At 42.1% G+C, this 26,669-nt stretch overlaps 1 protein-coding gene across 1 annotated transcript; it reads left to right on the top strand.

Annotated features, from left to right (window-relative positions):
• The first annotated feature begins 20,080 nt into the window (after positions 1–20,080).
• On the top strand, positions 20,081–26,083 carry LOC135553194 (photoreceptor cilium actin regulator-like). The gene is made up of 2 exons (XM_064985367.1): positions 20,081–23,418; positions 25,963–26,083. Exons 1-2 carry the CDS (start codon positions 20,081–20,083, stop codon positions 26,081–26,083), a joined length of 3,459 nt encoding a protein of 1,152 aa, XP_064841439.1.
• The last annotated feature ends 586 nt before the right edge of the window (positions 26,084–26,669 follow it).

A 26,669-nucleotide genomic window follows, 5' to 3' on the forward strand; every position in this document is an offset into this window, starting at 1 on the left:
TCCTTGCAAAACAGCTCAAGCTCAGTGAGGTTGGATGGAGAGCATTTGTGAACAGCAGTTTTCAGTTCTTTCCACAGATTCTCGATTGGATTCAGGTCTGGACTTTGACTTGGCCATTCTAACACCTGGATATGTTTATTTCTGAACCATTCCATTGTAGATTTTGCTTTATGTTTTGGATCCTTGTCTTGTTGGAAGACAAATCTCCGTCCCAGTCTCAGGTCTTTTGCAGACTCCATCAGGTTTTCTTCCAGAATGGTCCTGTATTTGGCTCCATCCATCTTCCCATCAATTTTAACCATCTTCCCTGTCCCTGCTGAAGAAAAGCAGGCCCAAACCATGATGCTGCCACCACCATGTTTGACAGTGGGTATGGTGTGTTCAGGGTGATGAGATGTGTTGCTTTAACGCCAAACATAACGTTTTGCATTGTTGCCAAAAAGTTCAATTTTGGTTTCATCTGACCAGAGCACCTTCTTCCACATGTTTGGTGTGTCTCCCAGGTGGCTTGTGGCAAACTTTAAACAACACTTTTTATGGATATCTTTAAGAAATGGCTTTCTTCTTGCCAGATTTGTGCAAGATACGACTGATTGTTGTCCTATGGACAGAGTCTCCCACCTCAGCTGTAGATCTCTGCAGTTCATCCAGAGTGATCATGGGCCTCTTGGCTGCATCTCTGATCAGTCTTCTCCTTGTATGAGTTGAAAGTTTAGAGGGACGGCCAGGTCTTGGTAGATTTGCAGTGGTCTGATACTCCTTCCATTTCAATATTATCGCTTGCACAGTGCTCCTTGGGATGTTTAAAGCTTGGGAAATCTTTTTTGTATCCAAATCAAGGCTTTAAACTTCTTCACAACAGTTTCTCGGACCTGCCTGGTGTGTTCCTTGTTCTTCATGATGCTCTCTGCGCTTTTAACGGACCTCTGAGACTATCACAGTGCAGGTGCATTTATGAGGAGACTTGATTACACACAGGTGGATTGTATTTATCATCATTAGTCATTTAGGTCAACATTGGATCATTCAGAGATTCTCACTGAACTTCTGGAGAGAGTTTGCTGCACTGAAAGTAAAGGGGCTGAATAATTTTGCACGCCCAATTTTTCCGTTTTTGATTTGTTAAAAAAGTTTAAAATATCCAATAAATGTCGTTCCACTTCATGATTGTGTCCCACTTGTTGTTGATTCTTCACAAAAAAATACAGTTTTATATCTTTATGTTTGAAGCCTGAAATGTGGCAAAAGGTCACAAAGTTCAAGGGGGCCGAATACTTTCGCAAGGCACTGTATATCCTAAATGTCCATTTATTTGGCGTGTTTGATCCAGAAAAACACAGGTTCCAACTCGCACAACATGACTACAAAATATCTCATAAATTACCTGTAATCTTTGTCCAAATATTTCAAACAACTTTCCTAATACAACTTTAGGTATTTTTTAACGTAAATAATTGATAAAAATTTAAGACTGGATAAACTGTGTTCAATACCGGAGGAAAACAAAGTGGAGCATGCTTTCAGGTCACGTGTCTCTAACAAACAGCACACTTCACTCGACCCTCGTTCTGAACAGGACTACTTCTTTATTTCTCAAAGGAAAAACATCAACCAATTTCTAAAGACTGTTGAAGCGTTGAAGCGATAGGAACTGCAAGCAAGTGCCTTAGATTTCCCGATTCCCACTGAAAATTCATTGAAAAGAGTGACCTCAAAAAAAAAATTGTGGAGCGTTTGTCCTCGGGGTTTCACTTGCCAAATAAGTTCTGTTTTACTCACAGACATCATTCAAACAGTTTTAGAAACTTCAGAGTGTTTTCTATCCAAATCTACTTATTATATGCATATCCTAGCCAACCTTTGCTTCTGGGCCTGAGTAGCAGGCAGTTTACTTTAGGCACGCTTTTCATCCGGACGTAAAAATACTGCCCCCTACCCTAAAAATGTTAATAAATCAGCACAAGCCTTGAAATTATAAAGAATCACACCGAAATAAAAAATAGAACAGATGAGTTAAATTACACACATTTACACTTTTGAAATCTGAACAAGCACACACCAAAATAGAAAACCACACCAAGCAAAATCAGAACAGTGTAAAGTGAGACAGTGTTTAATTAACAGTCTTTGGGAAGAGGAAATCTCGTTGGTCGGCTCCCCTTCCTTCTAGCTGCAACAGGGCTCCCCTCTTTCCTTGTGAGACTTCTCCTGCAGCTTCATCCTCCTTGAGCCAATGGCCTTTTTGAGTCTGACTGTTTGAATTCAGCTGATGCATGCCTTGCAATGTGACAAAGGGGGAGTTGAGGGCCGACTTGCTCTTCACTTTGAGGGGTAAGACTAGCAGGGGGTTGACGGCCAGCACCATGCGGCGCCTGAGGATCGTCTGCTTCCTCTTTGGGGTAAGTTCCAGCTGAGGTCACCTTGGAGGGTGACTTCTGACAGAGCAAACACAAGAAATTAGATTCATCTCAAAATTCACACTTGACTGTTACATAGTTTACAAGTACATTTTGATAATCGAATGTGTCCTGTCAGAATAGCTGATCTTACTGGAGGTTGTCTGGCTGTCTGTTCCTCATCTTCATCCTCTTTCTCCTCCTCCTCTTCCTTCCTTACAGTCTCCACAATATCCAAATCGGTCGCCAGTGGGATGGCAGGGATCGATGCCCTCAACGCCGCCAGCATCTCCATCTTCAGCTGTCTCCTCTGTGCTCTGTTGAGCTCTGTGTGGGAGTCTATATGCCGGTCTAGTCTGCTGAGATGTGTGGGGTCCTGTCACTGGACACTGCTCCTGCCTGACATTGACACGGCCCGACTGCCAATTACAAAGGAGCATCCTCTCTTCACTGTTCCTCAGATTGTGTACATACCTAAAGTGCTGACTGAAGCCAATCACAACCTTATAGCAAAGTGTACATGAGCGCACTGGAGCCATCTATACTATTGAAAAGTGAAATAACACTAAATAAAAACCCTAATACATTCCCTTAAGGAATACAGAAAGTACAATGCTTCAGGCTGCTTAATTGATACTTATAAACACACATGACCACTCCTCACCACTCTAGAATCTCCTCTTTACCACTCCCTGCACTCCTCCTCTGCTTGTCAGCACAAAGTGAAATGCAGTCTATTAGAAAAGATGACTCTTCTCATTAAAACACTCCCCCAACTCATCCCATGCTGTCAGCACATGGTCAAACTCTGTGTTTTTTAGTTTAAGAATGCTCACATAGATGAGGCCCCTACTCTGCTTGTCAGCCTGTAGTAAAATACATTATATTTATAGAAAACACTCCCCCAACTACTCCCATACTGTCAGCTCCTCTTTTTTCCCATTAAAAACAATCACATTGATGAGACAACTTTTTTACATGGTCCCTGTGGTCAGACCGAGTGAGCTACATGAGATTACATTTTTGCACAGACCAAGCCTGCTACATGAGACTACTTTTTTTCATGGTCACTGCGGTCAGACCGAGTGAGCTACGGTCAAGTGGGTTGTCTTGTTGAACATGGCAAGGCCAAGCGATTATGGTGATGCCATTGCAGGCTCTATGTGTCTTTAAAACCCACACTGTGTCACTCCATCCTAGCTGTGTGTGTGTGTGTGTGTGTGTGTGTGTGTGTGTGTGTGTGTGTGTGTGTGTGTGTGTGTGTGTGTGTGTGTGTGTGTGTGTGTGTGTGTGTGTGTGTGTGTGTGTGTGTGTGTGTGTGTGTGTGTGTGTGTGTGTGTGTGTGTGTGTGTGTGTGTGTGTGTGTGTGTGTGTGTGTGTGTGTGTGTGTGTGTGTGTGTGAGAGAGTTTTTCCTTTGACATCTGTTGTGAGAAATGACTGATTTACAGTTCATGAGGGTTGCCTAATCTCACACATGAAGTTTTGGAAGCATCTGGCCTTTTTAACCCTTCGAAACAGCCCCTATGACCACAATTTAAGGCACAGGAAGCTGAACGTAAACACATATCCTCATTGAGGTAGGCTCTTACAGAATTTTGAGTTTTAAGTCTTTACATTAAGAACTGACTTATTTACAGAGGGTTAAATGAGTGTGTGTTATTTCAAAAAATAACAGAACTCATGTAGAGCTCCGAAACCCACCTTAACATGTCGCAACTGGATCCGTAACTTTTTTGAAAAAAACAAACATTTCTTTGACCATCACCAATTGTACATTGTACGATTTCTCATATATTACGATAAATAAAAGGCTGGTTCTTTTTTCCTGACACCGTAGGTTCATGTACTTTGACGTGAAGCAGTCAAAATAGTGCTCCATTTTCATTTTTGACCTTGAATCCCAGAAAAATGGCCTTAACTCAATCGTTGAGGCCTCAATGCCATCTTGTCTCTGGGCTAACAGCCCATTAGGCCTAACCTATGCTCGCCAAGTTTCGTCTTCTAAGTCTTTTCGGTTTAGGAGAAATGGCCATGTCATGATTGGTGAAGTTTTGTGTATTTGCAATAAGAATCCATTCGCCATCTGGTGGAATTTATCGGGACAGCGGAAATATGACCAAAATGGTACATTTTATAAAACCGAAACTGAAGGTCCGAGAGACTTCGTTCGATGATTCCCGGAAGATCTGGACCTGGTGCATGACCCGCTGCCGTCTGCAATTTTTTTTTAAACATTTGCAATATAGAGATTCTCATCGATCATACAGCAAATACTGAAAAGGGTCCTTCATGTATGGAGGGACAGGGGAGAGGGCAGAGGGGGTTGATTGTATATGTACATGAAAGATAACTTTCAATTGTATCATATGGAAACATGCCAATGACCTTGAATGTTTGGGGCTGAATGTCTTCCTCTCCCCTCATATGTCTCTCACTATTTTTGGACTATATCGACCACCAACATCTAATATCTTGTTTAATGACCATCTAAATGCCATGCTTAAAGAATGTGATCAAAAGAAGGAGATCATCTTCATGGGCAATTTCAATATAAACTGGGAAAACAAAACTTGTAGGAAAAAACTCAGAGATCACAGACTATTTCAACCTGACTCAAATAATACAAGGTCCAAACTGAGTAACACAGTCATCCCACACTCAAATTGGTCTGGTATTTACTAACAGACCTGATAGAATAACTAAGTCCAGTGACTTTCTAGCTGGCATGTTACATTGGTGGTTAGAAAGCTCACTAAAAAGACATTTAAGAACCATGTTAATGTGCATCAGTACAATAAAAATAAAATCCCAAAAGTGAGCAGAGTAACTACGATGCAGTTTTTAGTCAATGTGACTGGTCTGATCTGTTAAGCTATAAAGACCCAGTCTGGATACAGAACATTTCTGTCAGCTATTGACAAAGTGGATACCTCTTTTACCATTACTAGGAAATGTAAGCTTAGATGGAAAACCTCCTTACCATGGCTCAATGAGGACCTCTGGAGGCTGATGAGAGAAAGCGATCTTTTCTTGAAAAAAGCATTGAAGTCTGGTCAGAATGATGACAAACATATTTACACCACTGAAAAACAAGGTGGTAAGGAAATAGAAAAGCAAAAGCAGAGTTCTTTCTTAGAGTGATCAATGAAGCAAATGAAATGACAAAGTGATTTGGGAAAATCTCAAACTAACAGGGAGAGGAGCTGAAAAGTCCAAAAAATATCCTGAATTAAAGGTTATTGGTATACTAATTCAAGACTCAAATTTATATCCACCATCTTTATCCATTTGTTTGTTGACTCTGTCAGGGAACTGGCTAAAATATTTTCAACCAAGACCACAGTTCTCACTCCCATAGTTCCAACTCCCAATATTCTGAATTCCTGAAATCTCAGCTTCAGCAGTGAACAGTATTATTAGCTTCTTCAGGAGCTCTAGAACAAAATATGTATGCGGTCTAGACACTGTATTCCTAACGAGACACAAATAAATATTATCTGATTGCCACTATTATACATCTAGTTAATCTGTCCAACAAGTATGAGGTCTCCCCCAATGCTTGGAAGTCTGCTGCAGTGATACCTTTACTAAAATCATTCTTCCAGTGCTATCAAAAGTTGTGGAACGATGGGTGGCTGATCATCTGACTGATCACCTCATTTAGGGCAACTACATACATCAAATGCAAAGTGGATTCAGAACTAACCATTCTACCGAAACAGCCAATTTCTCTTTTCTGGAGTGGTTTAAATCTAAACTGGATATAGGTGGTGATGTCAGCACAGTCTTTTTGGATCTTAAAAAGGCCTTTGATACTGTGAATCATGAGGTCCTTCTTTTCAAACTATCCTCCCTTAATGTGTCCCCTGAAGTTATTAACAAGTTAACTGAAGCCATGTGTCACACTCTGACCATGATTTGCGTTGTTTGGTCAGGGTGTGATAGGAGTGGGCATTCTATGTTGTATGTCTAGTTTGTCTTTCTATGTGTTTTGGCCTGATATGGTTCTCAATCAGTGGCAGGTGTTTGTCGTTGTCTCAGATTGGGAACCATATTTAGGTAGCTTGTGTTGTATTGTAGTTTGTGGGTTATTGTCTATGTGTAGTTGCCTGTGTCTGCACTCATTGTCAGTTTGTTGTTTTTGTTTAAGTGTTCTTTGTGTTTTTTGTCATTCAATAACCGAATGGATTCACACGACGCTGCGCTTTGGTCTACTCCATACGACGATCGTGACACTATGGTACATGTTTCTAAATGGATGACTAACACATTTTTGCCTGCATTTGTATATCGACAAGACTGTTTGTATGTTCTTCTCTAAAAAATCCATTGATTCTTCCCAAATAGATGTTCTTGTTATCTGAAAGTTGTGTCTAACTTCAGGTCTCTCGGCGTCATTTTGGACTCCAAATTGACATTTAAGAAACGTGAAGTTGGTTAACACGATCAAGTTTGGATTATCCAACTTTGTGTTTATAAAACCTTTCCTTTTCCTGGATGTTGCCAAACTATATATGCATGCTATGATCTTCTCACATCTGAGATATTGCCTCACATGCTGGTCACAGGCAGGAGCAACTATTCGAATCACTCTACAAACACTAAAGATTTTTGATAACAAACCAATCAGTTACCACCATTGTCATATCATTTACAAACAATTTATTTAAGCAAACAGCTGGAGGCAGGGCTTTTTCCTATAGAGCTCAATTTTTATGGAATGGTCTGCCTACCCATGTGAGAGACTCAGACTTGGTCTCAACCTTTAAGTCTTTATTGAAGACTCCTCTCTTCAGTAGGTTATATGATTGAGTGTAGTCTGGCCCGGGAGTGGGAAGGTGAACGGAAAGGCACTGGAGCAACGAACCCCCATTGCTGTCTCCTTCCCCTCTTTCCACAGGGATTCTTTGCCTCTAACCCTATTACAGGGGCTGATTCACTGGCTTACTGGTGCTCTTACATGCCCTCCCTAGGAGGAGTGCGTTGAGGGGGTTGAGTCACTGACATGATCTTCCTGTCCGGGTTGCCCCCGCCCCCTCCTTGGGTTGTGCTGTGGCGGAGATCTTTGTGGGCTACACTTGGCCTTGTATCAGGATGGTAAGTTGGTGATTGGAGATATCCCTCTAGTGGTCTGGGGGCTGTGCTTTGGCAAGTGGGTGGGGTTATATCCTGCCTGTTTGGCCCTGTCCGGGGGTATTGTCAAGATGGGGCAACGGTGTCTCCCGACCCCTCCTGTCTCAGCCTCCAGTATTTATGCTGCAGTAGTTTGTGTCAGGAGGCAAGGGTCAGTCTGTTATGTATGGAGTCTTTCTCTTGTCTTATCCGGTGTCCTGTGTGAATTTAAGTATGCTCTCTCTAATATCCTCTCTTTTTCGTTCTTTCACTCTCTCGGAGGACCTGAGCCCTAGGACCATGTCTCAGGACTACCTTGCTTGATGATTCCTTGCTGTCCCCAGTCCACCTGGCCGTGCTGCTGCTCCAGTTTCAACTGTTCTGCCTGCGGCTATGGAACCATGACCTATTCACCAGAAGTGCTACCTGTCCTCTCTGCTGTTTTCAACTCTCTAGAGACAGCAGGAGGAGTAAAGATGCTCTGAATGATCGGCTATGAAAAGCCAACTGACAGTTACTCCTGAGGTGCTGTCCTGTTGCACCCTCTACAACCACTGTGTTTATTATTATTTGACCCTGCTGGTCATCTATGAACATTTGAACATCTTGGCCATGTTCTGTTATAATCTCCACCTGGCACAGCCAGAAGAGGACTGGACACCCCTCATAGCCTGCTTCCTCTCTAGGTTTCTTCCTAGGTTCTGACCTTTCTATGGAGTTTTTCCTAGCCACCGTGCTTCTACACCTGCATTTCTTGCTGTTTGGGGTTTTAGGCTGGATTTCCATACAGCACTTTGTGACATCAGCTGATGTAAGAAAGGCTATATAAATACATTTGATTTGATATTTAGTCTGGCTAGCTTCAAGAAGTATGTAGATTTAATACTTATCTTTAAGATCCTGCATGGTCTTGCCCCTCCACCCCATGCTGGCATGACTATCCTGTGAGGATCCAAAGATCAAGTTACAATGGATCAACATCCACCAGACCTCTCTCACCCGTAGCGGGATTGATGTGGAGGTTTTATGACACCTCATGCCCGGTCATAACATGTAAATCACTAGAGGAGGGAAACGTTCTCTCTCGACTCTTTAGTAGTGAGATTTTCAATAGTCCAAAAGTGAACACTGGGACAATATTTCTAGCATCCGGATGAGCGGATTCATGAGTGATGGAATATGGGAAATTAATGTATATTTTGTGAAAATTGTATAAAAGTGATAACGAAAATATTGTAACTTGAAGAGCTTTCACACTGTGTACAGTGGTTCTTCCTTTAATAGTTTTGATCTTATGCCGCAACCATTAGTGGTAGATTCTGGCATTCTAATCTGTGGTACAAATTGACTGTCTTTTCGTGAATTAATGGAGGTGTTTTCAGTCAGAGTCTTTCTTCTCTGGCATTAGAGTCTTGCATTACGCAACAAACAAAAAAACACAGTGGTCCTGGAGTTAAGAGAGATTTTGGGTAAATACAATGGGGGAATTACACATGACATGTGGACTGATGATTTTAGGAAAATAGGCACAGTGAGCTTTAGTTCACTCCCTGTTAAACAGAAATAAATCATTCTAAATAACAAACTGGCTTTATTTAGCACAGTGTGAAAGATGGATAGCCACTCTATATAGAGTTGAAGTCAGAAGTTCACATACACTTAGGTTGGAGTCATTAAAACTAGTTTTTCAACCACTCCACAAATTTCTTGTTAACAAACTATAGTTTTGGTAAGTTGGTTAGGACATCTACTAGTCTAGTTATTTTACAAAAATGGTTTACAGACAGACTATTTCACTTATAATTCACTGTATCACAATTCCAGTAGGTCAGTAATTCACATACACTAAGTTGACTGTAACTTTTAAACGGCTTGGAAAATTCCAGAAAATGTCATGGCTTTAGAAGCTTCTGATATGCTAATTAACATAATTTGAGTCAATTGGAGGTGTACCCGTGGCTGTATTTCAAGGCCTACCTTCAAACTCAGTGCCTCTTTGCTTGACATCATGGGAAAATCAAAAGCAATCAGCCGAGACCTCAGAAAAAAAATGTAGACCTCCACAAGGCTGGTTTATCCTTGGGAGCAATTTCCAAATGCCTGAAGGTACCACGTTCATCTGTAAAAACAATAGTTCGCAAGTATAAACACCATGGGACCACGCAGCCGTCATACTGTTCAGGAAGGAGAAGCCTTCTGTCTCCTAGAGATGAACGTACTTTGTTGCAAAAAGTGCAAATCAATCCCAGAACAACAGCAAATGACCTTGTGAAGGTGCTGTAGGAAACAGGTACAAAAGTATATATCCACAGTAAAACGAGTCCTATATCAACATAACCTGAAAGGTTGCTCAGCAAGGAAGAAGCCACTGCTCCAAAACCACCATAAAAAAGACAGACTACGGTCTAATTGCACATGGGGACAAAGATTGTACTTTTTGGAGAAATTTTCTCTGGTCTGATGTAACAAAAATAGAATAGTTTGACCATAATGACCGTCGTTATGTTTGGAGGAAAAGGGGGAGGATTACAAGCCGAAGAACACCATCCCAACCATGAAGCACGGGGGTGGCAGCCTCATGTTGTGGGGGTGCTTTGCTGTTGGAGGGACTTGTGCACTTCACAAAATAGAACATGGGTCTTCCAAATGGACAGTGACCAAGCATACATTCAAAGTTGTGGCAAAATGGCTTAAGGACAACACATTCAAGGTATTGGAGTGGCCATCACAAAGCCCTGACCTCAATCCTATAGTACATTTGTGGGCAGAACTGAAAAAGCATGTGCGAGCAAGGAGGTCTACAAACCTGACTCAGTTACACCAGCTCTGTCAGGAGGAATGGGCCAAAAATTCACTCAACGTATTGTGGGAAGCTTGTGGAAGGCTACCTGAAACGTTTGACCCAAGTCAAACAATTTAAAGGCAATGCTACCAGATACTAATTGAGTGTATGTAAACTTCTGACCCACTGGGAATGTGATGAAAGAAATAAAGCTGAAATAAATCACTCTACTATTATTTTGACATTTCACATTCTTAAAATAAAGTGGTGATCCTAACTGACCTAAGACAGGTAATTTTTACTTGGATTAAATGTCAGGAATTGTGCTGAGTATAAATGTATTTGGCTAAGTTGTATGTAAACTACTGAACTCAACTGTATATCTGACTATTTTTATGGACAAGAGTAACATAGCCCTACTAATTTGAAAGTAACTAAGGCCTAACAATGCCCCCATCCCCCCATCGGTTTTGGACCTGACTAAGCAACAGTATTTACGAATGGAATTATGTCTCCTTTTTTCAGCCTTTCTAGAGGTACAAGGCAGGGCTGTTCGCTCTCTCTTCTCTTCTTTACTATAGCTTCAGAACCAGAAATGAAGGGTGTTCATGGAGGAGGTACAGCACACAAGCTGAATATTTTTGCAGAAGATATTCTTCTGCTGATCACCTATCCACTTCAGTCTCTGCTGCAATTGAATCATGTATTGAATCATATTCTAGTCTGTCAGGTTATACAATTAATTGGATGTCAGAGGCAATGCCAATTAATGCCATATGTCACTCCAGAACAGTCACTCCATTTAATTTCAAATGGTTCCCCATTGGGATGACATTTTTGGGTATTGAGTTCAAATCTGGAGGAAGCGGTGGGACATAATCTTTAAACATTACTACTTAAGATTAAGACCAATTTAGGAACAGGGTAAAAAAAAGTCATTAAAATGGTTGTTGTTCCATAATTCAATTGTATCTCTGCAATATTACCTATGAATATCCCAGACTTGTATTTTAAGCAATATGACAAGATCATTTAAGATTTTGTGGGACAAGAAAAAACAGAATGAATGTGAATAAGATGTGTTCGCAAAGGGATAGAGGAGGCTTGGCTTTACCAAATGTTAAATTGTATAATCTATCATTTGAAATGGCTAAATTGGCAACGCACTGGAGTAACAAGGATGCTGGTCTGGACTGGATCATAATACTCAACGTCAACAAAACTAAGGAGATTATTGTGGACTTCAGGAAACAGCAGAGGGAACACCCCCCTATCCACATCGATGGAACAGTAGTGGAGAGGGTAGTAAGTTTTAAGTTCCTCGGCATACACATCACAGACAAACTGAATTGGTCCACCCACACAGACAGCATCGTGAAGAAGGCGCAGCAGTGCCTCTTCAACCTCAGGAGGCTGAAGAAATTCGGCTTGTCACCAAAAGCACTCACAAACTTCTACAGATGCACAATCGAAAGCATCCTGGCGGGCTGTATCACCGCCTGGTACGGCAACTGCTCCACCCACAACCATAAGGCTCTTCAGAGGGTAGTGAGGTCTGCACAACGCATCACCGGGGGCAAACTACCTGCCCTCCAGGACACCTACACCACCCGATGTTACAGGAAGGCCATAAAGATCATCAAGGACAACAACCACCCGAGCCACTGCCTGTTCACCCCGCTATCATCCAGAAGGCGAGGTCAGTACAGGTGCATCAAAGCTGGGACCGAGAGACTGAAAAACAGCTTCTATCTCAAGGCCATCAGACTGTTAAACAGCCACCACTAACATTGAGTGGCTGCTGCCAACACACTGACTCAACTCCAGTCACTTTAATAATGGGAATTGATGTAAAATATATCACTAGCCACTTTAAACAATGCTACCTAATATAATGTTTACATAACCTACATTATTCATCTCATATGTATACGTATATACTGTACTCTATATCATCCACTGCATCTTTATGTAATACATGTATCACTAGCCACTTTAACTATGCCACTTTGTTTACATACTCATCTCATATGTATATACTGTACTCGATACCATCTACTCTATCTTGCCTATGCTGCTCTGTACCATCACTCATTCATATATCTTTAAGGTAAACAGATTACAATGTTTTCTTAGCCATTTCTGAAACGTAGTAATGATAACAAGGTACGCAAAGATAGTTCAAATTAATGTTTTAATTTTATTAGCTAAACAGCGAAATTGTCACCGGAATCATCAGCCTGTAAGTGATGAAAAGAACATCGCTGACCACACCGCTTGCGTTACAAAATAATTTTAGAAGTCTATGTTATTAAATTATTGAACCCACACTGCTCGCGAGCGCCAAGGGCTAATATAGAAATCAGTTATTTTTCTGACGCAGATCACGCTGCAAGTCCTGCCTCTCCAATCTCCTCATTGGTTTATAGAAGCAGGTACCCACATGCCATCTCCTCATTGGTTATATTCACGTCGGTGACTGAAAGACGAACGAGGTCAGTGGCGGTAATGCACCTAATTTATGAAAGTTGCCAATCGCAATATAAAGTCAAGAGAAGAAAAGGCCTGGAAGGAACAGAGATGACTAGAAACGATTTGGTTGACCGTTTTATGTGTGGATTAATTGGCGGAGTGGAGGACCTTGTGAATTTCAGGTAAAATAACAACTCAATGTTTATATCTCAGGACAAATTAGCTAGCAAGTGCAAGCTAACTAGCTAAACCTGTTCCCAAATTAATATCATTGGTTCAGAGTTTGTTTTGATATTTTAGAATGCTTGTCGTGATCGCGTTTAGTTTGGGGGGACAGAATAGTATATCATGTGTATGACTGTGTTGACAGATATATCTACTGAAAATCATGTCCCGATATGCTACTTATTTTACTTTTTTAACATGCACAGAAATAAACGACATCCATGTTTTCCTTTTTGGAAGGTACTTTCATTGTTAAACATGCAATGGACTACACAGAGGGAAAGTATTCACCCCCTTGGCATTTTTCCTATTTTGTTGCATTACAACCTGGAATTAAAATATATTTTGGGGGGTATCATTTGATTTACACAACATGCCTACCACTTTGAAGATGCCACATATTTGTTAATAATGTGAAACAAACAAGAAACAAGACAAAACAACAGAAAACTTGAGCATGCATAACTATTCACACACCTAAGTCAATACTTTGTAGATCCACCTTTTGCAGCAGTTACAGCTGCAAGTCTCTTGGGGGTATATCTCTATAAGCTTGGCACATCTAGCCACTGGGATTTTTGCCCATTCTTCAAGACAAAACTATTCCAGCTCCTTCAAGTTGGATGGGTTCCACTGGTGTACAGCAATCTTTAAGTCATACCACAGATTCTCAATTGGATTGAGGTCTGCGCTTTGACTAGGCCATTCCAAGACATTTAATTGTTTCCCCTTAAACCACTTGAGTGTTGCTTTCGCAGTATGCTTGGTGTCATTGTGCTAATGGATGGTGAACCTCCATCGCAGTCTCTAATCTCTGGAAGACTGAAACAGGTTTCCCTCAAGAATTTCCCTGTATTTAGCGCCATCCATCATTCCTTCAATTCTGACCAGTCTCCAAGTCCTAGCCAATGAAAAACATCCCCACAGCATGATGCTGTCACCACCATGCTTCACAGTGGGGATGGGATTCTCGGGGTGATGAGAGTTGTTGGGTTTGCGCCATACATAGTGTTTTCCTTGATGGCCAAAAATATTAATTTTAGTCTCATCTGACCAGAGTACCTTCTTCCATATGTTTGGGGAGTCTCACACATGCCTTTTATTTCAGCAATGGCTTTTTTCTGGACACTCTTTTGTAAAGCCCAGCTCTGTGGAGTGTACGGCTTAAAGTGGTCCTATGGACAGATACTCCAATCTCCTGCGGTGGAGCTTTGCAACTTCTTCGGGGTTATCTTTGGTCTCTTTGTTGCCTCTCTGATTAATACCCTCCTTGCCTGGGTCCGTGAGTTTTGGTGGGCAGCCCTCTCTTGGCAGGTTTGTTGATGTGCCATATTTTTTCTATTTTTAAATAGTGGATTTAATGGTGCTCCGAGGGATGTTCAAAGTTTTGGATAGTTTTTTTAAGCCCAAACCTGATCTGTACTTCTCCACAACTTTGTCCCTGACTTGTTTGGAGAGCTCCTTGGTCTTCATTGTGCCGCTTGCTTAGTGGTGTTGCAGACTCTGGGGCCTTTCAGAACAGGTGTATTTATATACTGAGATCATGTGACAGATCATGTGACACTTAGATTGCACACAGGTGGACTTTATTTAACTAATTATGTGACTTCTGAAGGTAATTGGTTGCACCAGATCTCATTTAGGGGCTTCATATAAAAGGGGATAAATACATATGTACACACCATTTTTCAGTTAAGCATTTTTTTTGCCTTTTTTGTAACTTGTAATTTTTTCATTTAACTTCACCAATTTGGACTATTTTGTTAATGTCCATTATATTAAATCGAAATAAAAATCAATTTAAATGACAGGTTGTAATGCAACAAAATAGGAAAAACGCTGTATGTGAAATCCTTTGCCTTGTCTTTCAACTGTTGTTCCATATTCTCTGCGATGTCCTCACCACGCCGTGTCACTGTTTGTTTCGACAGGGAAACATTTTCAAACAGCTCTTGTCAGGGCAATTCACCCTCAACGAATGGCTTGCTATGCTTAGCAATTTTGTGGGACAGTGCATAGCCAGCTCTCACAACTTGGTTGTTTGCTGAGTGCAGTTTTGTGAAAGGTCCTTGCTGCTTTTGCAACTGAGAAAGCAACTCTCATATTCATATAATTCTATGCATGCTTCGTCTGGAAGTGTCAGGACAAGTTGTAGTCTTTCAAGACAGCGATGTTCTCTTTGCACACAGCTTTCCCTGATACCTCAATACAAAAATATTTTGATGTCAAATGGTGGGAGTTAATTAAATCATTACACAAAGGTGAGTATTCATTGGGATTTAATTTGAAAAACAAATACTTTTTTCAAAACTTTACTATCGCAAATTCTTTATGTGATCTGAGAATGATTCCACGGGCCGTATTGAATCAGGTCATGGGTCGGCCTTTGCCCAGGCCTGGCAGAAGGGGATGACAACCGGATAAGAGGTAATCCGTAATTTCGATTAAGACATTAATGAGCAAGCTAGGACGGACATAGTCAATATAACAATTTGTTCAGCACTTTTGAAATATACAGTGACAGAATTCAGAACATGAGTCATTCTTACAGTGTTCTCCCAGTGTACACCATGTCAGAATCGTAGGATAAATAAAGGGGGCATATAAGCAGACAATGAAAGCTCTTAAAATATTCGATGATTACATTTCTCAAAAACAGATTATAGGCAACATGTACACCACCAAGTCAGAACAGTAGGTGCAATTAAGAGGTGAAAATAGACCAAATTATTTGGGTGATTTAAATGGGCTACTAACTGTTTACTACAGAATATACACTTAGTATTACTTCCTTAGCTACAATATACATACAGTATCTCCATGGCATATTCCATCATTTATACAGCAACAAACAAGACATTTGTGGGCTCATCTTTTTGCACTGTGCTCACTTGGACAGGAAGGTGGTGTGGCGGGACTTCGTGGGCAAATTTTGTCATCAAATTTTGTAATCAAAGTCGGGCATTCTCTAGATGTATGGTGCTTTCAAGACAACTCATGATGACGTCAGTGATCTTCAGGGCGTAGCTCTAGAAAAAGGCCTGAGTTCCTGATTTACATTTCAGAGTTGGATGAAAGTTCAAAACATATTTTCCCAGTTTCCCATCTTCATATGACAAGGATTAAAAAGGATTTGCAAGTAGATTGTTGACTTGGTTCATGATGATGACTGCTAGCTAAGATATTGAAAGTATGATATTGACAGTCCAATCAAAGCTACCATAGATATAATGTTATTTCATGTAATTTTATCTGTGGCCGTTGACTTTGAGCCTTCTTGGATGGGCACTTCTAATGTAACGCTATGGCAGAACCCAAGGGGCTAGAATTTTTGAGCTCTACCCTCAGACTTGGCGTAGTGTCCCCATGAGTGACAGAACACTGAGCCTATCATGGCGCAACGTTACAACAGCTGACAGAGTCCTAGCCTAGCTTATTTATGTGGTAGTGACAAATGTAGTTAGTGGGGCAAAAAAACGATTTAGTCAGCCACCAATTGTGCAAGTTCTCCCACTTAAAAAGATGAGAGAGGCCTGTAATTTTCATCATAGGTACACTTCAACTATGACAGACAAAAGGAGGGGGAAAATCCAGAAAATCACATTGTAGGATTTTTTTATGAATTTATTTGCAAATTATGGTGGAAAATGAGTATTTGGTCACCTACAAAAAAAGCAAGATTACTGTCTCTCACAGACCTGTAACTTCTTCTTTAAGAGGGTCCTCTGTCCTCCACTCGTTACCTGTATTAATGGCACCTGTTTGAACTTGTTATCAGTATAAAAGACACCTGTCCACAACCTCAAACAGTCACACTCCAAACTCCTCTATGGCCAAGACCAAAGAGCTGTCAAAGGACACCAGAAACAAAATTGTAGACCTGCACCAGGCTGGGAAGACTGAATCTGCAATAGGTAAGCAGCTTGATTTGAAGAAATCAACTGTGGGAGCAATTATTAGGAAGTGGAAGTCATACAAGACCACTGATAATCTCCCTCGATCTGGGACTCCATGCAAGATCTCACCCCGTGGGGTCAAAATGATCACAAGAACGGTGAGCAAAAATCCCAGAACCACACGGGGGGACCTAGTGAATGACCTGCAGAGAGCTGGGACCAAAGTAACAAAGCCTACCATCAGTAACACACTACATCGCCAAGGACTCAAATCCTGCAGTGCCAGACATATCCCCTGCTTTAAGCCAGTACATGTCCAGGCCCGTCTGAAGTTTGCTAGAGAGCATTTGGAGAATGTCACATGAAACCAAAATATAACTTTTTGGTAAAAACTCAACTCGTCGCGTTTGGAGGACAAAGAATGCTGAGTTGCATCCAAAGAACACCATACCTACTGTGAAGCATGGGGGTGGAAACATCATGCTTTGGGGCTTTTTTTTTGCAAAGCGACCAGGACGACTGATCCGTGTAAAGGAAAGAATGAATGGGGCCATGTATCGTGAGATTTTGAGTGAAAACCTCCTTCCATCAGCAAGGGCATTGAAGATGAAACGTGGCTGGGTCTTTCAGCATGACAATGATCCCAAACACACTGCCCGGGCAACGAAGGAGTGGCTTCGTAAGAAGCATTTCAAGGTCCTGGAGTGGCCGAGCTCGTCTCCAGATCTCAACCCCATAGAACATCTTTGTAGGGAGTTGAAATTCTGTGTTGCCCAGCAACAGACCCAAAACATCACTGCTCTAGAGGATATCTGCATGGAAGAATGGGCCAAAATACCAGTAACAGTGTGTGGAAACCTTGTGAAGACTTACAGAAAACGTTTGACTTCTGTCATTGCCAACAAAGGGTATATAAGTATTGAGATAAACTTTTGCTATTGACCAAATACTTATTTTCCACCATAATTTGCAAATAAATTCATTAAAAATCCTACAATGTGATTTTCTGGACTTTTTTTCTCATTTTGTCTGTCATAGTTGAAGTGTACCTATGATGAAAATGACAGGCCTCTCTCATCTTTTTAAGTGAGAGAACTTGCACAATTGGTGGCTGACTAAATACTTTTTTGCCCCACTGTACATGCAACAAGGTTACATAATAGGATGCATTGTTACAACAGCTGATGGAGTCATAGCCTATCTTATTTTGGTGCTGGTGACTTATATGTAACAAGATGACATATTATGATGCATTGTTACAACAACTGATTTTTTATTTTTATTTATTTGTTGTTTTACCAGATTTGTTGACTGAGAACACATTCTCATTTACAGCAACAACCTGGGGAATAGTTACAGGGGAGAGGAGGGGGACGAATGAGCCAATTGTAAACTGGGGATTTTTAGGTGACCATGATGGTTTGAGGCCCGGATTGGGAATTTAGCCAGGACACCGGGTTAACACCACTACTCTTACAATAAGTGCCATGGGATCTTTAATGACCTCAGAGAGTCAGGACACCCGTTTAACGTCCCATCTGAAAGACCGCACCCTACACAGGGCAGTGTCCCCAATCACTGCCCTGAGGCATTGGGATATTTTTTAGACCAGAGGAAAGAGTGCCTCCTACTGGCCCTCCAACACCACTAGTACTAGTCTAGCTTATTTTGGTGCTAGGATTTATGTAGTTACATGTAACAAGGTTACATAATAGGATGCATTGTTAACATCGTTCTACACAGCAGACTGCAAAAGTGTAAATACAGAACATCTTAGTTACATTTGGAACAATGCATCTTGAAATTACTTAAATAAATAATGAGTAATTACACATGTGGAATAACCTCCGAGAAGCAGATTTGTAATTACATGCCCTTGTTCCAATTGTGTAATAACCTATACCGCTAAACCCATGTGTACTTACATAGTATTTACATAGTAATTACACTTCTACTAGTATGTTATTAATACATAAATACTATTTCTTTTTCTTTTTTTTAATCGCTAAAATCATCCATGAATAAGCAAGCGCATATACTGGGATCAATGGGTGGAGAATCACAAAAAAAGAATGTAACATAATAAATGTAATTTTATTTCAAATATGAACGGATAAGATCTACAACAGTACAATGACCACACTAACATTTACAGTAACAGCCAACAATGTAAACAGGGGAACAAATACAATGAAAGAGCACTATCAACCTGTGGAACAATGGGATGTTCTCGCTGTCTGCCAGCCAACATGACCTCAGCACTCCTGGCAAACTGTTAACTTGAGTGTCAGTATCACTGTGATAATACATGGCAGTGGAAAGATTCAACTTGATGAGTCGAGTATGAAGCAATAATTTATGGTTATTTTCCTTGTGATGAGTAGCCTGATTTTACAAACACACCCAATTATTGATTGCATGTATACTGTGGAATGCATAATGATGTGCATGATCAAAGTCTTTGAGTTGGAGTTCAATTGAAAACCCCACAATTTATTAACTTGTAATAGTTGATATAACAATAAGAATGTAGGAGTTGATTTTGAGCATTCAGTCCATGTTACTTGGTAGTGTATATACGATATCCTTTGGCAGTCCATTGAGTTTGACTGGGACACTAAACAGAGAGATATTGTTGTGTGTTCTATAAAAAGCCACCTGAAAGCAGCCATGATTACCTTAATGAGCTTAAGGTCTTAGAAGTGTGTGAGTTTCTCTTTGCTTTAAGGTGCCATATGTGCATACTGTGGAGTTCACTAAAAGCCTATCTAATCCTTTCAGCTGCTCGTCCTCTACAAGGTACACAGACAGGGCTGTTGTTCCATAGGACAAGCTGTGAGATGTTGACGTTATGCAAAGGGAATCAACAGAAAAACATGAAAACAGGTATGCGGATATGTCATTGTAGCCTATGTATGATAGGCGAGAAAATGGGACACTCAAAATGGATTTGTCCATTGGATTTGTGGATTTGTCGCTGTTTTGTGTTGGTTGATGTATTTTTTGTAAGGAATAAGAACCTGACAGACTCAATGACTCTCTCGGGGATTGGAGCTATTTGAAAATGACAGCTGCAGCTTGTAGCTAAGGGCCTATTATTTTATTTCATTTGTGGAGGTTTCTTTCCTTCCGCATTTGTGGGAATTTCACCAAGATCTTGTTCCCTCAGGATATAAACATCAATTGAGCAGCTGCAATGGGATGCTCCCCATCTAAAGGTAACAATTTTGTGGCTCATGGCACCTTTGGGAGGGGCAGGACACTACTACCAGGGGGCAAAGAGAGCATAGGGGAGTCCCAGTCTGATTGTGGAGGGAGTGGAGGCTCCTCTGGAACAGGAGACACTTGGGAGAGGAGAGATGGGGAAAGGAGACTGGCTGGGCAGACCCAATCTGCTCAGAAGGAAGCACCTTCAACCCCACAGAAAAGGAGACCCTCCCTGACTGAGTTGGTTCCAGAAGGGGTCATCCTAGATAAAAAAGTGGGGACTCAAGAGACAGATAAGACAGGGCAACATGGAAAAGAGAAACAAGGAGACAAGCAAGATATGGCTGACAAAAAGGGTGGACGAAAGCCAAAGAAAAATGGTAAAGGAGTCAAGTCAGCTAAAAAGAAAGAGAAGGACAAAAAAGCTCCCCTTGTGGAGCAGAAAGTTGACTTTCCGGAACCTTTAGTGAAAGCCCACCAGGCTGCTTATGCCTTTTTAAACCCAAGTATCAGCAAATATGAGATTCTACTGGGGCTACTGGACCAAGCAACCCAGACCCAGATGTCTGTGCAGCCAATGGTGACCTTCATGGCTATGCGCTACGAGGAAATCAACCGAGGGCTGGAGGAAATGGCAGACGAGGGTGAAAGGCTTCTGAAGGACAATGGGGAGCATCTCGCCTGGCCAAGCCCAATGAAAAACCTATCCAGTTCTCCCCCTCTCAAATCTGGTTCCATCAATGCTGAGCCTCCACCAGATCTCTTGCAGCAGCTACTTCAGTATACCACTCAAAGGATGCAAAATGTGGGCCAGTCTGTGGGTGGCATTGGGGACTCTGCCTTGGAGGAGGCAGCTGAGTACTTTACCTCTGTCTCTGAGCTGCTGGAGGATAAATTAAAAGCCAAGCATGCAGCGGAGACAAGACTGATGCAGTTGCTGACTCGTATTGAGGCTGCCTCACTTCGTAAGCCCGGACCAGAGGACTCTGGATTGTTCAGTGAGGACAGCGGAATTGGGGCTGAAAGCGAGTCACTAGCTGGGTCTGAAAGACGACTCCGTTGTGAAAGCTGTGAGTCCACTGGGTCCAACCGAACCACTCCTTACAGTCCTTTTGGCATTAATGCTAGCCCAGTCCAGCAAGGGGCACCAAGGCAAAATTTTATTAAGAAAGTGAGCCACAGCAACTCCCTAAACTCCATAGACTCAGTGTGCACCATAATGGATAAAGGATCTGCCTCCTTAGACGATGGTGAGGAGCAGGGTGATGATGATGAGGGGGAAGAAGAGGGACAAGGTGGCAGGACGCGATCTCACGCCTCACTCTCTGGTCCTAACCAGCAACCTTGTCGCCTGGTACCCAAGCGCATAGAAAACCCTCAAAATGTGGAAATGACCCTGAAAATGAAAGATGCCATAAGTGGTCGGATTCGATTTGTTCCCTCACAACGCGACAGTGCCAAAACTAAACCAACAGACAGCCCTAAGACCAGGTGCCAGTGGACAGAGGGGGGATCACCAAAAAGGCCCCATCGAGCAGCCTCTGTACGGAGGGAAATTAAAAAGACCCCTGTTCCTAAAGAGCACCGTTCACAGTCTGCAGAATCCGTTCGCAGCAAAGGTGAAGATCCAACACTGATTGAACTAGAGAGGACACAGAAGGATCTTAGTCAGAGGCTAGAGAGGATGAGCAAAGGCAGGACGGAGGGGAATACCAAGGCAGGTCTCACTAAACAGAACCTAGGAGATTCTGCGACGTCCCCAGCATCCAATCGTCTGTGCCCCACCCTGCAGAGGAACAACAACATTCTTCCAATCCAGGACATTGCAGGGCTTATGAAGCATGACTCTGGGGAACACAGGGCAGGCAATGACATTGAGGAGAAAAAGACAGACAAGAAAAGTACCAAGGGACCGTTTAAAGCCACCCCACCACCTAGCCCTACATTGGGGCCATTGAAAGCCACCCCACCTCCTAGCCCTCCATTGTCACATCGTCCATGCTCAGGACTGTTTCGGGGAAGGAATTCTGTCAAAAGACTGATTGACTCCTTCAGCCAGGGGGTGGAAGAGCCCAAACAAGAGGCATCCAAAGTGTTGGGGCCTCTTAAAGGGGTTCGAAAGTGTGGTGTTCACGTTATGCCTGGAGTAGGTGACAATGAAGCCATAATGAGCAGTGGGGTCAGCAGTTGTAGGACATATGATTTGGACCTTGAAAGTCTGCCACCCCCTCCTCTTGAGGTTTTGATGGACAATTCCTTTGAAGGTGCACAGAGCCTCACAGTTAGCAATGTAGATGATGGGATTGCAAGTAGAGGTCGATCCCCTGTTCCCAAGAGGGCTACAGCATCTCAGAAGATGCGTGCCTCCATGCGTTCTGTGTCAGTCCTACCCAGCAGAGGCAACCTGCCCCAGGGGTCTAGCAGCATGTTTCCTGCCCGGACTGTCTCTGCTAGTTCCAGAGTTAGCCACGATGAGCCTCAGCTGGATGTAGACCCTGAGACAGAGGAGGCGGCCACTCTCTACAAGCAAGCTAGAAAAATCATCCACTTGCGGCACTCCTCAGAGTCTCCTATTGAGAAAGGTCATGCTGTGCCCAAAAGGTCCTCTCCCAATCGAGCAGCATCAGGAGGGAGACAGGGAGATGACAGTCCTTCTGAGACAGTGCCTCCCACATCAACCATCAGTAGCCAACCACCTGCCACCCCACCTGTATCTAGAATCCGAATGCTGCCTTCCACGCCTTCAACCCCAAGTGGCTTGCATCGAAGATTACCCAGTCCCACCACCTTCAGAAAGCAGCCTACGCCCCCATCCACAAACAGCCCTCCGGCCATTCGCAAACTTCCCACCCCACCACCGCTTCAGAGAAGACTTCCAAGCCCACCTGCCTCAAGAAAAGTACTGACCCCAAACTCCAGCTCTTCTGACTCCACACATTCTTTCAAGGCACCCTCACCACCAACGTCCCCAAGGGTACAAAGATGGAAACGGGAGAACAGCAGCAAGGACTCCAGCCCAGGTGCTTCAGCTATCCCTCAGTTGATCAGTAACGCTCGCTCTGTTTTCTGCCCGGCCTCATCCTCACTGTTTGAGGCCCAGCCTTGCCCAGTACCCTGCCCCCCCCAGGCTTGGGCCTCCATCAGTGGTAGTGTTGTCCCGCCTTCCTGGGGAAATCGTGGTAGGCTGCCTACGTCTGTGCGAGGGCCCAAACCTTTCATCCGACGCAGCCACTCGGACAGGAGGCCCAGTTTAAGCTTGCCGTCCAGGGCACCCATTGTCTCATTTGCAGAGACTTGTGGTAGTGAGCCGGCCATCAGCATACACGGGTGAGTGTCAATGTTACCCTCTGTCTAAATCTCTCTTTCAAAACGCAAAATAATGCTAATTAATTACCTTGCAAATGAAATACATGACCATGATGAAGGGTGTTGAAATGTGTATTTGTTTTACAGGGGAAAGCCTCTTGTCACTATCTTTGTAGTCAATACTCCCTCCCCACTGTAGCACAGTATAGGATCACTAAGAATGAAACGATATGAACCAAGATAATTCACTGTTTTCATAATGTGATTATCTTCCTCTAAATAATAATTTGCTTATATTTGTCCTGTTACAAACAAGTGTGTAATAGAATTGTGTTTCTAGCATAACTGAAATATCACATTTACATAAGTATTCAGACTCTTTACTCAGTACTTTGTTGAAGCACCTTTGACAGTGATTACAGCCTCGAGTCTGCTTGGGTATGACACTACAAGCTTGGCACACCTGTATTTGGGGAGGTTTTCTTCTCTACGGATTCTCTCAAGCTCTGTCGAGTTGGATTAGGAGTGTTGATGTGCAGCTATTTTCAGGTCTCTCCAGAGATGTTCAATCAGGTTCAAATCCGGACTCTGGCTGGGCCACTCAAGGACATTCAGAGACTTGTCCCAAAGCCACTCCTGCATTGTTTTGGCTGTGTGCTTAGGGTCATTGTCCTGTTGGAAGGTGAACCTTCACCCCAGTCTGAGGTCCTGAGTACTTGTAGCAGGTTTTCATCAAGGATCTCTCTGTACTTTGATCTTTTCATCTTTTCCTCAATCCTGACTAGTCTCTCAGTCCCTGCCACTGAAAAACATCCCCACAGCATGCTGCTGCCACCACCATGCTTCACCATAGGGATGGTGCCAGGGTTCCTCCAGATGTGACGGTGTCATTCAGGCCAAAAGCTTCCATCTTGGTTTCATCAGATCAGAGAATCTTGTTTCCCATGGTCTGAGATTCCTTTAGTTGCCTTTAGGCAAGCTCCAAGAGGGCTGTCATGTGCCTTTTACTGAGGTGTGGCTTCCGTCTGATCACTCTACCATAAAGGCCTGATTGGTGAAGTGCTGCAGAGATGGTTGTCCTACTGGAAGTTTCTCTCATCTCCACAGAGGAGTGAACGTGGCCCTTCTCCCCCGATTGCTCAGTTTGGCTGGACGGCCAGCTCTAGGAGGAGACTTGGTGGTTCTAAACTTCTTCCATTTAAGAATGACGGAGGCCATCTTCAATGCTGCAGACATTTTTTGGTAACCTTCCCCAGATCTATGCCTCATACTCCAGTCTCCTTTTCAGCTCATTTAACACCTGATTTAATTCACAAAAGGCAATGTAGGGCTAGGAGGTGGGGTGGCTTTCAATGGCCCCTTGTCTTTGTTATTTAACTGTGTAAAAACGTACCATGTACAGTATGTAAAATCTGTGTAAAATGTAACAAAAAAAATCCTGTCATAACAGAAATGTAAAAAACAAGATAATTTTGTCCCTGAATGGGGAAAAAAAAAGGCAGATGACATCACAAATTCTCATCAGACCAAGTCCCCGAATGCCCTACTTTTTGAAGTTTGCAGTTGTCTAAAAAAAACTATTTTGCTCAAAACATGTTTTTTTTTTACCCTTTTGTGTGTGTAGTTTACTGTATACTTGGGATATCGCTTTTCAACAGGAAAAATCACAGAAGGACATCTTTAAGTCAGCTAATTGTGTGTATGTTAAAGAAGTTAAAAGATTTCCACTTCAGATTTTCACCTTTATTTCATCTCATACCTGAAGTTGAACATATGATTAGAGGAAGTATTTAATCATTGCAATGGTATTTCAAAGTGCAGCCTTGACTCTTTTTGTGAATTCAGTCTGATTCAAAAAATAATAGAGGGCTAATTTAATGGATTAAGACACTATGAGCACATCATTATTTATTTTTCCTGACTCCTACTGGTTTCGTTGAGCTATGAGAAGAAATTATGGTTGAAGATTATACATAACCATTGTCACTTGAGTTCAATGACCAATATAGCCGTCAAAATTACAAAACACTCGAAAACTACTTCAGGTCACGTAAATCCTGAACTATTGGAAAATCAAAACAAAAAAATCCCCAAGTGCAGTGTTTTCTGTAAGGCTTGAAGTTGTAAAAAAAAAAGTCTGCTTGAAAGATGAAGAGAGGGTGAGGGGGCAGGGTGAAATAAGGTCAAGGAGAGGAGAGAGGGGAGCTTTGTATTAAAAATGGAAGAGCTGTAAGGAGATTACAGCAGATACAAAACTGATGCTAAATATAAAATAGCATTACAAAATAATTCCAGTACCCTGACGGTGCCCTTTTTAATTACAATGTATTTGACGGTGTTTCTGTGTTTTTTATTCTGATCTTGCCACTGGGAAATCATAACACTGGGTTTTTGTATGCCGTCTATTTGTCTCCATGTAGACTATAGTAGGCAAAAATAGCTAATCACTTACGCATTACTTCTCTATGACTCACGGTGGCTTCTTTTAGCCGGTGCTAACTGGTTGCTGACACACCTGTCCCATTTCTCTAATCCTCAAACCACTTCTTCGCTTTCCTCCCATAGGCTGGAGGACGAGCCAAGCAGAGAAGACGAGTCGTGGGACAGCAAATCAGATTTCAGAGGGAATGCCCACTCTGCTTCGCACCCGGACCTGTGCATCGTGGGTCAGGGCCTTACATTATGAATAAGGGGCCTGGTTGGTAGAAGACCAAGTCAGATTACGGATAAACAGAGGATTTAAGATTTTGTTTACACTGGGAAGAGAGCAAGTGCTTATTCAAGAAAGCTTCTTTACCGGGTGGTACCACTACCTACTCCTCCCTTTAATTTTCTTAAGAGACGTTTTTTCTATTTCGTTCTTTTCTTTTTGATGCGGTTTGTTTGTGTGTGCATTCGTGTGTTTGTATGTGTATGTGCGTGCAAAATAAAAATACAATTTATATAAACACAAATGCACAAACACTTATGTTTACCAATTTGCTCCACATACAGTACACTTAATACATAATGTTCCAGACATACAGTACATGGTCACTGAAAGACAAATGTTTTGCCTTTGATACAGATAAAAAAACATGGAATAAGACTATTTAATTTGCACTTAAGGATGGTGTGCATAATTTACATACATTTGGTTGTGATTATCAAACAAAATTACAATTAAGGGAATAAAGAATATGAAATATGTATAATCATAGCCAGCTATTTGAGATTTCTTTATTTTCAATTGGGGAAATGTTTTATAAAAACTCTTTGTGACATATTTTACA

This window comes from Oncorhynchus masou, chromosome 2 (genome assembly GCF_036934945.1).
Source record: "Oncorhynchus masou masou isolate Uvic2021 chromosome 2, UVic_Omas_1.1, whole genome shotgun sequence".
NCBI classification, from domain to species: domain Eukaryota; kingdom Metazoa; phylum Chordata; class Actinopteri; order Salmoniformes; family Salmonidae; genus Oncorhynchus; species Oncorhynchus masou.

What these genes read in the sequence shown, in the direction of transcription:
- LOC135553194 (XM_064985367.1), top strand. Translation starts at nt 20,081, where the DNA reads ATGGGATGCTCCCCATCTAAAGGTAACAATTTTGTGGCTCATGGCACC. An exon ending in CCGGCCATCAGCATACACGG is followed by an intron (nt 23,419 to 25,962) that starts GTGAGTGTCAAT and finishes TTCCTCCCATAG; the next exon opens with GCTGGAGGACGAGCCAAGCA.